Source organism: Panthera pardus, unplaced genomic scaffold (assembly GCF_024362965.1).
Source record: "Panthera pardus isolate Hobbes unplaced genomic scaffold, ASM2436296v1 HiC_scaffold_25, whole genome shotgun sequence".
Lineage (NCBI taxonomy): Eukaryota > Metazoa > Chordata > Mammalia > Carnivora > Felidae > Panthera > Panthera pardus.
The window spans coordinates 62,106,311-62,119,368 of NW_026526821.1; the positions used below are offsets into that span (position 1 = coordinate 62,106,311).

Consider the following 13,058-nt stretch of genomic DNA (forward strand, 5'->3'; position numbering starts at 1 on the left):
AATGGGAACAGTACCACGTAACAGCTGATTGGACCAGGGGTAGACACCTGATGGAAGCTTGGCCAATCAGATTCCCCATCCTAGGAATTTTGACTTGGGATGCCCTAGCTCCAGTCTCAGTGGGTGTTAGTCTCCACTGGGTACTAGAATGTGTCCATGATGGGAAGCCAGGGTTGGGTGGAGAGAAGCAGAGATTTGAGATCCTGTGGCTTCAGAAGAGACAGAACTGCCCCTGGCTTCCCAGGTTCCTGGTTCTAGTCTGCATACCCAGCCTCACCACCCTTCCGCAGATCCCCCACCATTTTTTCCCCCATTAATTAGCTGGAATGGGTATGATCCTTGCCACCTGAGTGAGCTATGGATAGAGACAGGAGATGCAGCATGTGCTGTGGCTTTTGATCAGAGTCAGCCTCCGGCCTCTCTCTGCCTCACCTTTCTTTCTTTATTGCGCCCATGTCCCGAAGGATGATTTGCAGACAAGAGTCATTTGGCAAGGAGCAGTCCCAGAGGTGCCAGATTAGCGTCTGTGGGAGGCACGGGGAGGTCAGCATCTTTCCTCCACCCTCCCCTTCCCACCCTTCTAGGAAAGGAGGAAAGATGCAGGGAATGCGCTGGCACATTGTTTGTCTTCAACTGAGGAACCTCTCTCAAGTCTGGTTTCTTTAACAGGATGGCATTAGCTACCTTTCACCAAAATGCTGAGCATCCTTCCTGGACTCCGCAGTGTGACTGCAATATCATGGGCATCTTAGTAGTTATGGAGTTTGGGGACCTGGGTTGGGGGTGGGGGATATGGATGGATGGAAGATGAGAGGGATCCTACACAGGGAGCCTGGTCTCTGCTTCAGGTTTCTGGGAACATCAGGATGGCCAGGTTCGACAACATGGGCTATATCGTGGGTCCATCCCGGGAGTGGAGGGAAAGGGCCAAGAACAGCTCTGGGCAGATGTGGCTGCTGTGACCCTCAGACCTGCACAGCCATATCGGCTCAGGGGCTCCTCCCAGGCTGAGATGCCCTAGCCTTGGGGAAAGCTTGTGAGGCTCCCTATCCTCTCTCTAGAATTCTGAGCATGGCCAGGACCCAAATTCACTATTGGGGTTGTCACTGCTTCTTTTGGATTTGTCCTGATGTGTTTTACCTCATTCCATGTGGGGTTATTCCCTTCCACTTCACTAGTTCTCCTCTTGACATCTGCAAAGGTACCAAGAGGCTGTCATTGGTGGTAGGAAATATTTCAAACTCTAGGTTCAAGTGTGGTAGAGAGAGGTAGGACTCTAAGAAAACTTCAAATCTACATTGGGAGATGTGCCACGAAGTTGATTCTTAACTCTGGGCATTTCAAAATTTCTCACTTTTTGTAAGAGTAACATCATCCCATGTGACAGATAATGTGTTTGCTTCATTTTCTTCCATTGTACATAGTTCCTAGTCATCTTGCAGCCAGGTGGTGCCGCGTGACTCGTTCTGGCAAATGCAGTGTGGGAATGATTTTCATCACTGCCAAGATCGGCTCCTAAAATCTCCCAGGACATTCTTCCTCTCTCCACTCTTCACATCCACCCTCACGATCTATGGGCAGGGTGGTGCCAGGATGACTTTGCAGCTAAAAGCAGCAAGCAGCTGGTCCCTAAACCCTGCTTGGAGGAGCCACTCAGGATTGCTGCCCCATCAATGCAGGACTTGGTGTGAAAAAGACATAAACTTTTATTGTGTTAGGACATTGAGATTTAAAGGTTTGTTTGTTACCAGAGCAAAGTCTAGTGGACCTTAAGTCATGCCAAAACATCTATAATGGGTTGAGAGTTCTTCATCCACTAAAATCCCCTTCCTCCAGAAATATCTTTAACAAAGAACAATCTATAGTGCTGCAAAGAACCTCTAAATTGCTAAATTATCTTGATATCCTTCCCAAGGAAAGAATGTGAAAGAGGGGGAGAGAGAGTGTGTATGCAAGCATGCACTTGCTGGGTAGTGTGAAGGGGTGCAGGGTAGTGGATGGTATATGGGGGAAGAGGGGCTCGGAAAGGTGAAAAGGGAATGAAAAATATCAAACATTCAGTTATAAGAATTTGTAGGTAAATCTGTGGGAAAGCCCTGGGATTTAGGCATCTTTGTAGGAGGCATTTCTGGGAGGAGAAAGATAATGCCTTCGAGGTGGTAGGAAAGAAGGCTCCGAATCAGGCTATCCCCTGGCTCACAGCTAAGACACACTAAACGTCCACTACACCTCTCTAAACCTGTACCTGGGGACATCAACATGTATGGCCCTTGAGCCTGGAGTCCCAGATGTCCACTCTCTGAGGGGTGTTGTCACATTCAGTGAGCACGGTTTCACAACCCAGAAAAAACAAATTAAGGAACCTCATTCTTTACTCATGCCTGTTATAGAAACTACTGTGCCTTCTTTCTCTTGGCCCTAATTTTCTCACTCCCCACATGTGCTAGGAAACCTCATTTGCCTGCATCCACCTCCGCCTACTTTCCACCAACAGACTATTTCTCCTGGCCTTCTTCTTTTTTGCCCCCAGCTCTGTGTTACACAGACATACTTAATCTCCTTCACATTCTCCCCCAAATCCTTTCATCCCCCAACCTTCTTGGACACTTTTCCTAATCTATAAAAAATGGAGACAATAAAACTTGCCTCATGGGATCATTGTGAGGAGAAAAAATCATTATGTTTATGAAAAGGCTCTCATAGGATGGAATGGTCATTACTGGATGTTGTACAAAGAGCTGTACACATATTATCTTTTAAAATCCTCACATCGATCCTATGAAGCAGGTACTTTTTTTTTTTTTTTAAGCCTCAGTTTGTGGCACAAGCCCTAGTTCACAGAAGCAGCTTGAGAAGTATTAATCTTCTCTTTTCCCTGTAGCCATTTCCCTGGAAAAAAAACGGGAGGCAGAGATGTCATAATAGGAGAAATAATAGCAATAAACATAAGTTTTGAAAGAACTGGATGGTGTCTACCTCACCTTTCTGTCACACAGGGCATCTTTATAGAGCAGGGCACCAATAAGTCTATTTTTTCACTGAATGCATGTTCCCTCTTGGGGCTCTCTCTCCATCGTGGCTCTCACCTTGGAAGTAGATGGACACGCAGGGTCTGGGTGGGGGGCTTAGGGGTGGGCTAATCTTGGCTGACTCCACGGCAACCCGCAGCATGTCTTCCACCTCCTCCTCTCCTTCCCTCTGCAGCAAAGCCTCCTTCTTGGAGCACCTTGGTCCAACGTTCTCCCAGGGCTCATGGGGGTGAAGAGAGCCCCAGGTCTGTTGCTTAGCAGTAGAAGTGATGTCACAAAGGTGAGTGGTTCTTGGTTCTGGAGAGGAATGGAGGGGAACGACAGGAAGAAGAAGTCACAGGAGTATGGAGCCAGTGGCTTGAGGTGACTGGGCCTGTAGAAACAAAATAATTTGGCCACTTTGCGTTTCCTCTTTCTTTTCTCTTTCTGTCTTATTCTCACCATCCTGATTTCAAGATCAGGTATACAGTTAATGTTTCCTCTTTACATAAGCAAGTTATCTGGAGTGAATCATTGCCAGAGTCACACAATTTAGATGAGAAAATAAGAGAAGCGAGGTGATGTGAGAAAAGGAATAGGGAAATCAAAGACTGTTTCAATAAAGATTCAGGAGAATCCCTTCCTAATGTGTAAGCAGATATGTAGGCCTCCTTTTTTCTAAAGGAAACCTAAGTCCAGAAATGGGTCTGTCTTTAAAAAAGGGAAAAAATCAGCTTTTTCATTAATGACCTCTTATGTCACTTTCTTATGTAAAGTGAAAGAAAAATCTCAATGTCAGTACAGTTTTGCTATGGCATCTTGACTACTCTTGAGGCCTCTTGTCATGACGATGGAGCTGGATCATTTGCTCTCATCTCTTCCACACTAAGATTTCTTCTGCTTAAGGTCTGAACATTGTATAAATTGCATCTTATCCAAAAGTGCAAAGATTAATGGATATTTTAAAAACATATATAAGCCAATGAAACAATTTAACAGTAACCTCACTATGCCTCCTAAAAGATGCATGGCTTTCAAAAAGCTACATGTGGGGAAAAAGCTATATGTGGGATCTTGGTGCTACAACTGCTTTCCACTGCAGCAGATTTAAAAAGAAAAAGTTCTTCCTGACAGTTTTTCTTGAAATCTGAGCACAACACAAAGCTTTTTGCGTTGTTCATGATTTTCCAAACCAAACATCATTGACATGAAAGGCAAACCCTGAAAAGGAAAAGGCTGATAGGTTTGACCCCATAAAATTTAAATTCCTATGCAGAAAAACATACCTTAAACGACAAATATCAAAGTAGGTACATACATACCTATGTGCAACATAGGTATTGTTTGAAATGTTAGTAGCCTTTTTAGCATGAGCTTTTTTAAAATGTATGTTTTTTTTTAAGACTTTTTTTTAAGTAATCTCTACACCCAATGTGGGGCTTGAACTCACAACCCCAAGATCAAGAGTTGTATGCTCCACCTGACTGAGTCAGCCAGGTGCTCCTAATGTGAGTTTTTTTTTTTTAATTTTTTTTTTTTTTAATGTTTATTTATTTTTGAGACAGAGAGAGACAGAGCATGAACGGGGGAGGGTCACAGAGAGAAGGAGACACAGAATCTGAAACAGGCTCCAGGCTCTGAGCTGTCAGCACAGAGCCCGACGCGGGGCTCGAACCCACGAACCGTGAGATCATGACCTGAGCCGAAGTCGGACGCTTAACCGACTGAGCCACCCAGGCGCCCCTGAGTTTTTATAATTCAATAAGAAAAAGACGAATATTCCCAAGGAAGATGGGGGAAAGTTTATAACATATGATTGCCCAAATGGACCAAAAAAAAAAAAAAAAAAAAAAAGATGTAGCAAAAATCAGTTTCTGTTCATCAAAGAAACTAAATGAGATACCATTTATCACTTTGCCAAGTTGGATTCCAAAGCACCTGCCCCCCACCAAGAAAAGATGTAAAAAATTTTGAGCCCATCAAGAACAACCAAAGAAATGCAAGAAATCATTTATCATCTCCCAAATTAGCAAAGAATGAAAAAAACGGTAAGACTGATGTGCTGAGGAAGGAACAGGGCAGAGAGAAGATAAAAATCCCTACATGGCACTAATGGGAGAATAAATAGAAAAATAGCAGAAATCTGGCCCAAGATAAGTACCAGGGAGAGAGAATAAAGGGTGGGAGAGATGGAGCAAGAAGTGCTCTTTTTGGTCATTTCTACTAATATTAACCTCTATGTTTCTAAATAGCAACTCTTGAATTTTTCAATTTGACACGTTGTCTATTAAGTCAACTCTTACCCCATCTGTCATTTCTTCTGGCCTCCCAGCGTCTCTCTCCCAAAACTTCCTGATTCATCACTTTCAGACATTTCTACTGCTGTTTATCATGCACAGGAGTTTAGGTTTCTCTCACTCTGCCTTTTCTGCATTCCGTTCTCCCAATATAATGATACCTCATCTGGGGACTAAATCTATATTCACTATTTTCTTTACTATGATGATGTATATTTTTTCACTGCGTATCAAGTAATATACACTTGACCTTTGAACAACACATTTGAACTGTATGGGTCCCCTTGTTTTTTTGTTTTTTAATTTTAGAGAGAGAGAGACAGTATGAGTGGGGGAGGAAACAGAGGAAGGGAGAGAGAGAGAAAGAGACAGGGAAAATCCCAAGCAGGCTCCACGCTTAGCCCAGAGCCCGACCTGGGGCTTGATCCCACAACTTTGGAATCATGACCTGAGCAGAAGTCAAGAGTCAGTTGCCCAGGCCACCCAGGCATCCCTGTGTGGGTCCACTAGTGAGTGGATTTGTTTCAATAAATACAGTACAGTACTGTAGATGTATTTTCTCTTCCTTATAATATTCTTAGTAACATTCTCTTCTTTCTGGCTTACTTTATTATTAGAATATAGTACATAACACATATAACATATAAAATATGTGTTAATTGACCATTTACATCATTGGTAAGGCTTCCGGTCAACAGTAAGCTATTAGTAGTTAAGTATGGGGGGAGTCAAAAGTTATACATCGATTTTCGACTGTGCAAGGCAGGGTAGTTGGTATCCCTAATCCCGGCATTGTTCAAGGGTCAACTGCACTCTCATTCCATATCCTTTCTTATATAACTTTGTATTTTACTGTAAGTTAGGAGTTGCTTTGTTTTTTCATTTGCTTGCTCATCTTGAAAGTCTGACCAAGTCTTCCAACATCCTTCAGTAGCTCTGTGATACTCCTTCCACCCCCCCCCCCCCCCACCAAGTAATCTCTACACCCTATGTGGGGCTCGAACTTATGGCCCTGAGATCAAGAGTTGCATGCTCTTCTGACTGAGCCAGCCAGGTGCCCCTGTGATACTCCTTTTATTTTTTTTTTTTATTTTATTTATTTTTTATTTATTATTATTTTTTTTAATTTATTTTTGGGACAGAGAGAGACAGAGCATGAACGGGGGAGGGGCAGAGAGAGAGGGAGACACAGAATCGGAAACAGGCTCCAGGCTCTGAGCCATCAGCCCAGAGCCCGACGCGGGGCTCGAACTCACGGACCGCGAGATCGTGACCTGGCTGAAGTCGGACGCTTAACCGACTGCGCCACCCAGGCGCCCCTGTGATACTCCTTTTAATACAATTTCCCCCAGATTCAAATCCATCAGGTTTTTTTTTTTTTTTTTTTTTTTTTTTTACCAGTTTTACTGTTTTTCCTGGGGATATCCCTCCTGGCCTTCTGTCCAGCATACACTGGTTGCTCCCCAGCCCTGTAGCACAGCTACCATCCCAGCACTTACCCTCACCATCATCTTTAGAATTCCCTGTGTCTGCTTCCTGTGTTGGATCCTGTTTCCCAGATCCCATGTCTTCTTCATTCTTAAGTTACTCTCTCATCCTAGTGGGACACACTTTTCCATAGCTTTTTGAATTTTTTGAGTGTCTGCTGGTCTGTACATGTCTTTACTCTGCCCATGCACTAGATTGATAGCCTGGCTGAATGTGTCAGTCAGGATGGGTTATGTTATAGTGAGATAACAAACAACTCCAAAATCTCAGTGGTTTAAAATAATAAAGTTTTGGGGGCTCCTGGGTGACTCAGTCAGTTAAGCATACGACTCTTGATTTTGGCTCAGTTCATGATCTCATGGTTCACAGGATTGAGCCCCATGTCAGGCTTAGTGCTGACAGTGCAAAGCCTGCTTGGGATTCTCTCTCTCCCCCTCTCTCTGTCCCTCCCCTGCTCATGCACATGCACTCTTTCTCTCTCTCTCAAAATAAATATTAAAAAAAAAAAAAAGTTTTTTTATAGCAGATTTACTGATATATAATTCACATACCACAAATCCAGGCTTTTAAACTGTAACGTTCAGGTTTTTAATATATTCACAATGTTGTGGGACTATCACCACTAATTCCAGAATATTCCATCACCCTAAAGAGAAATCTTATATCCATTAGCAGTCACTCCCCATTTTCCCCTTCCCCTAACCTCTGGAAACATGTATCCACTTTTTTTGTCTATGGATTTGCCTGTTCTGGACGTTTCACATAAATGGAATTGTACAATATGTGGCCTATTTTGACTGGCTTCTTTAACTGAGTGTAATGTTTTCAGGGTTCATCCATGTTGTACATGGATCAGTACTTCACTCCTTTTTATGGCTTAATAAATCCACTGTATAGATATACCACATTTTATATATCCATTCACCAGTTTATGACATTTAGGTTGTTAACACTTTTTAGCTATTATAAATAATGCTGCTCTGAACACTTGTATTCATGTTTTTATGTGTACATATGTTTTCAATTCTCTTGAGTATACCTGTAAGAATGGAATTACTGTTATGTTTAACTTTCTGAGGAACTGTCAGACTGTTTTCCAAAGTGGCTGCATTATTTTGCAATCCAGCCAGTAATGTATGAGGATTTAAATTTCTCCACATACTTGCCAACACTTTTTATCATTTTTTAAAAAAGGAGTCTTGGGGCACCTGGGTGGCTTAGTCGGTTAAGCATCCAACTTCGGCTCAGGTCATGATCTCATGGTTCTTGGGTTCGAGCCCCACGTGGGCTCTGTGCTGACAGTGCAGAGCCTGGAGCCTGCTTCAGATTTTATGTCTCCCTCTCGCTCTGCCCCTCCTCAGTTTATGCTTTGTCTCTCTCTCTCAAAAATGAATAAATGTTAAAAAAAATTGTAATAATAATAAAAAAAGTAATCTCTCTGTCCAACACGGGGCTTGAATTCACAACCTTAAGATCAGGACTCTCACAATCTACCGACTGAGTCAGCCAGGTACTCCTTACCATGTTTTTGTTGTCACTGTTGACTTTTTAGCCATCCTAGTGGATATGAAGTAGTAAAGATTTATTTTTCAACTCGAACCATGTCTCTTGCCTTGATGTCATGCTATCTGTCAACCAATACATAGACTAATGAGTCAACACAGAAACCACACCCTATGTCCTGGGCTATGTTCTCTGCTGAAGGATATAAAGAAGGTTAATGCCCGTGACTTTGAGGATCTACTCTTTATTTACCAAATACAGGAAAGTTAACACAAGGCAGTCTGTGGTCAGTACCAAAATTCTTACTGGGACAACTAGGGCCCTGCAGGTTCTGGCTTATGTCTCTCTCCAACTTTGTCTCTTTTCACCTGTTTCCTAGTTGTACTGTTCTCACCTTTTTTTTTTTTTTTTCCCCTTTAATGTTATCAAGTTTCTTTCTGCCTCAGAGCCTTTTCCCCCCTGTTCTTCTTTCTCCTGGAGATCTTCTCTCCCAACACATACCACATTATCTCATTCTCTTGGTTTCAGCTTCATTGTTACCTTCACAAGGACAACTTTCCCATCACCCAAGCCAAGGCTGGCTCACTGTTCTATATGCTCATCACCTTGCTGTTTATCTAATCACAGTAGGCATGGTGGGGAGTGGAGCTGTGAGGGATTAAATGCCTAGGTTCTGGAGCCAGACTGTCTGGGTTCCAGTTCTGCCTTTGATACTTACTAGCTGTGTAACATCAGGCAAAATACTTTACCTCCTTGGATACAACTATAATAGAACCTAGCATATAAAGCCATTGAGAGGGTTAAAAGAAAAAAGTCATTTAAGTCACCTGGAACTTGTTTGGTATTCTTTAAATGCTAGCCCTTATTTTCACAGTTATAAATTTAACAATTTTTTTATGTAGATTAAAAAGAAGCATGCCTCATCAGTGCTGTATCCTCAGCACCTAGCACAGTACCTATCACATAGTAGGAATTTAATAAATATTTGTGAGTGAATGAATGAATGAATGAATGAAGGCCAAGTGTATCCTACAGGATATCAGAGGAAGGAAAGGCATTTTAGGGAGGAGATGGCCAACCCTAATCAATTGGTAGTGACATTCTGGAGTCCTGTGTGGAGAAATGATTTTGAAGTTGCATGTGGGTTCACAGTGGGCTGTATTTGATTAAACATGTCTGCCAAGGCACTGGAAACAAAACAAAACAAAACAAAACCCCTGCAAAGTAAGCACTAAGGTTTTGACATCTCTGCTATAGAGAATACTCACTATCCTGTTGGAAACAGTCTGGAATTGTGAAATGACCACAGTTTGCCTCCTTTGTCTCAACTGCTTCCCCACTCCCTGACCTTCCATCTTTCCCCTGGGCACTCTGGGCTCTGTGTTGCATTCATTGTAAAGGCCCTCTGCTGCATTGTGTTTCTTTATTTGGGCTGCTCTCTGCACCTATTTCCATCAGGTTTACTTCAGCTGTCTCACTCCTGCTCTGATAGGCAACGAAAATGAGTTGAACCAATCCACTAAAGACCCTAAGATGACTGGACTTGACTCTTGATTGTGTTTTCCATTCCATTTAACCTGCAGTTAAATCTAGACTGGGGGTGGGGTGTGTGTGTGTGTGTGTGTGTGTGTGTGGTATAGGGTTGGGTAACCATGCCATGGTGGAGAGCAGGGGAGCGGGTGGCCAAGGAGGCCTAGTGAAGTGGACCAGAGTGAGGGCATATGCACACTCCATGCCTGCCACACTGGAAAGTGAGTCCAGTGCTACCACAGCCTCCAACTTTCCAAGAGAACCCAGAAATCTGGATTTTTACATGAAACCTCCCTAGTTTCAAATGTTTGCAATTAAATAAATTTTAAAGAAAGCAATGGGTAGACCAAAGAAAATGGTGTTGGGCTGTACTTGGCCCATTTGCTATCCCGAGTCTGCCCTTACTAACCTTTCCAATCCCTCTGCAATGGCCTGGTCCTTCAGAATCCAGCCTTCCGTGACTTCCCCTTCATGACACCACCTCAATCCTTTCGTCAGAAATCTTTCTTTTTGTAGAACACTCTGGGGGTCCCTCATGGTAATTACCATCGTGAGATCTACTTGTGTTCCTGCCAGGTACCAGGCATTCCCCATTTCATTCTCTCAGCCGCCTAGTGAAGTATTTGCACATTTAGAGGTGGTGCGGGAGGGTGGAGGGACGCTGAGCTCTTGCTGGGGTCATAAAGCCAAAGAGTTAAGTGTTGGCGCTGAGATTCCAACCCCTCAAGTCTGGTCTCTACCTTTTATGGCACTGCCACCTTAAACTCCTCAGCCGCAGGGCCGTGGTGTCGTCGCCTCGGGACTCAGTACTGACTCTGCCTGCAAGACTCGCGGGCCTCCTGCCTTTTCTCTTCCCGCCTTTTGGTCGCAGCGTTTCCCTCTCCGGGTTTTCTCGCTCACCGCCCTTCTCAGGCGAGAATCCTCTTCCGCGCTTTGCGGAGAGCCGGGCGTGGAGGCGGTAACGCGCACGCGCGCAGGGATCCGGCCCGGGCCGAGCGCGCGGCCCGGCGATTGCGGGTGAGGGAAGGGCCGGCGCCGGCGGGATGGCCGGTCCGGGGGTGGGGGGAGGGGGTCTCGGGGCGGGGCGGGCGGGGACTTCGGCGAAGGCTTCAGGACTCCCTGGGCATGCGGCGACCGGAGGCCAGAGCCCGGGGCGGGGCCGCTGTGGTCGGACGGGCGCGTTGGGCCGGGGGAGGACTTGGGCCGCCTTGACGCGGGCGCCCAGCCGGGCCGGGGCCCGTGACGCGGGCGGGAGGCGGGTGCGAGGCGGCTCCTCCTCGTCGCGAACTCTCGGTGACCTTGGCCAAGTCACTTCATTCCCCCCTCCCGAGCCGGCGCCTTCGTCTGTAAAGTGCGAATTATAAGCCCTGCCTACTAGATGGGGCGTTTTAAGGTTCGGTGGCGAGACCTCGGCGGAGTACGTGGAGTACCGGGCGGTTTGCCGGGGACTGCCCACCCTGGGGCGGGGGAGAGGGGCCTTCCTGGGACAGCGTTTTGTTGCAGCCTTTGGGCAGGAGTTCTCCTTTGGAGATTTTAGAGACTCCAGAGAATTACGAAACAGTTGCAAAACTTTTAACGTACAAAGAAAGTTGAAGGGCTTCCTTGAGGCCCACGTTGCCCTGCTGTTAGGAGGGTGCTCACGCCCTGGCCGTGGAGACGCGAGGGTGCTCACGCCCTGGCGGTGGAGACGCTCCGAGAAGATTTAGAAAATCGTGTGGAGCAGCCGAGCGAGCGACACCCTTAGCTTTGGAAGAATTGTTTGTGATTTCTGTTGTTTGCCAAAACCCTGTATGGGATTTATGGTGCTGGCCAAGCAAGTTTAGTATGTGTCCATGTGAGGCCTTTGTGAGCAGTGGATTTAGTCAGCTTTACAGTAAACGGATCTTGTAGAGATTGAGTATGGAGGGTCCTAATGGTGCCAAAAGCCTTTTTGATTGGTGGTGTGGGATCTCAGGAGCCCTTCCTATGGTGGGCAAAGGTCTGCGGTGTAATGGACACTCTATTTATGAACGATAGGTCACAAAAGAAGCGTATTAGATATTCTAGGTTGGAAGACGTTTATAGAGTCTTTGAATTGACTTAAACTGAAACTTCTCACTGCAGGTGACTAGTATGCAGATACCCATTCTCTGACTTGCTGGCCCTCTACTGACATGGCCCACCGGGGTGGGGAGAGGGACTTCCAGACTTCAGCGCGGCGCATGGGCACCTCGCTGCTCTTCCAGCTTTCAGTGCATGAGCGGGAGCTGGACCTGGTTTTTCTGGATCATAGCTATGCCAAGCCATGGAGTGCCCACCCAGATGCCAGTAGTGCTCGCCCCACCCGCATGCTCTTTGTGACTCCCCGGAGGCAACACGAAAGTAACATGTGAGTTTGGGCTTCTCTCCTAAGGGCTGCTGTTGCCCTAATTGGGCAGTAATCAGATGGTGGAGATTAGAGAGAATTTTATCGTGGGAGCTTGTATCGGGGGCCTTGGATACTTACTTCAGGCATCTCTGTTAAGCAGTGTGGGGATATCAGGCCTATATGTAGACCTTTGCATTCAAGACATCTAACAAATCAGGAAAGCAAACAACATCTACATAATATGGTATATGATATAGGTATCTATAATAGGACTTATATGGAAAGAGTGAAGAAAAAGACTGAAGAGTTATTACCACTCAGGATTAGACTCATTCCCTTTAGTCTGGTGTTCTGGCTTGTTCCAACACTGGCAGCAATAACCTTTTTATGGTGATGTGATTTCCTTTTGCTGGCTTCACCCAGCAAAGTTTAGGAGCATATTCCAAGACCTTGCTTTCTCTCTTAGCTTGTCACCACCCATGGGTGCTAGGTCTGATTATGTTTTCAACTGGACGACATTATAGGGTAAGGACTTTTTTCATAAACTTACTGTGTAATATTCATACAGTTACAGTTGTCCTAAATAAACCTGTTTAGCAGTTCTTTTGAGCTTTAAGGTATGGTATTCGAATTCTATTTCCAAATTGGTTGATATATTCTATTTTGATGATCAAATCATGGCCTTAATAATTTTATCAACTTTTGTGGGGAAGAGACTTTTTTTCTTTGTTTTACTCTGATTCAATGTCTAATCTTTACTACAGGTTTTAGGTTTGTTGGTGAATAGAGAGCTTGGATTTTGCTTCTTTATATCTCTCATTGAGCCTTAATGAGCTAGAGGTACCATGATGTGTGTGTTTTAAACAGTGTAGAATAGTGGTTTTA

At 44.8% G+C, this 13,058-nt stretch overlaps 2 protein-coding genes across 21 annotated transcripts in view; one reads left to right on the forward strand and one right to left on the reverse strand.

The window, feature by feature from the left end:
- The window catches only part of FER1L5 (fer-1 like family member 5), a 60,169-nt gene extending 49,402 nt beyond the window's left edge, over nucleotides 1-10,767 (reverse strand). For 3 of the 13 annotated variants that reach the window (XM_053890631.1, XM_053890628.1, XM_053890624.1), the window contains exons 1-4: nucleotides 10,567-10,748; nucleotides 3,087-3,402; nucleotides 1,141-1,193; nucleotides 433-524 (exon numbers count right to left, since the gene is read on the reverse strand). In XM_053890631.1, coding sequence (XP_053746606.1) covers nucleotides 433-524; nucleotides 1,141-1,193; nucleotides 3,087-3,171 — 230 coding nt within the window. In that variant the 5' untranslated portion in view covers nucleotides 3,172-3,402; nucleotides 10,567-10,748. Of the gene's footprint in view, nucleotides 1-432; nucleotides 525-1,140; nucleotides 1,194-3,086; nucleotides 3,403-10,235 lie in introns of those variants that run through there. The other 10 variants (XM_053890627.1, XM_019461939.2, XM_053890632.1 and 7 more) reach the window with 8 other exon arrangements.
- An 11-nt stretch (nucleotides 10,768-10,778) lies between these two features.
- Nucleotides 10,779-13,058, forward strand: part of KANSL3 (KAT8 regulatory NSL complex subunit 3) — a 42,923-nt gene continuing 40,643 nt past the window's right edge. For 2 of the 8 annotated variants that reach the window (XM_019462825.2, XM_019462896.2), the window contains exons 1-2: nucleotides 10,785-10,843; nucleotides 11,930-12,194. In XM_019462825.2, the coding sequence (XP_019318370.2) occupies nucleotides 11,980-12,194 (215 nt within the window). In that variant the 5' untranslated portion in view covers nucleotides 10,785-10,843; nucleotides 11,930-11,979. Of the gene's footprint in view, nucleotides 10,844-11,929; nucleotides 12,195-12,639; nucleotides 12,699-13,058 lie in introns of those variants that run through there. The other 6 variants (XM_053890637.1, XM_019462712.2, XM_019462971.2 and 3 more) reach the window with 6 other exon arrangements.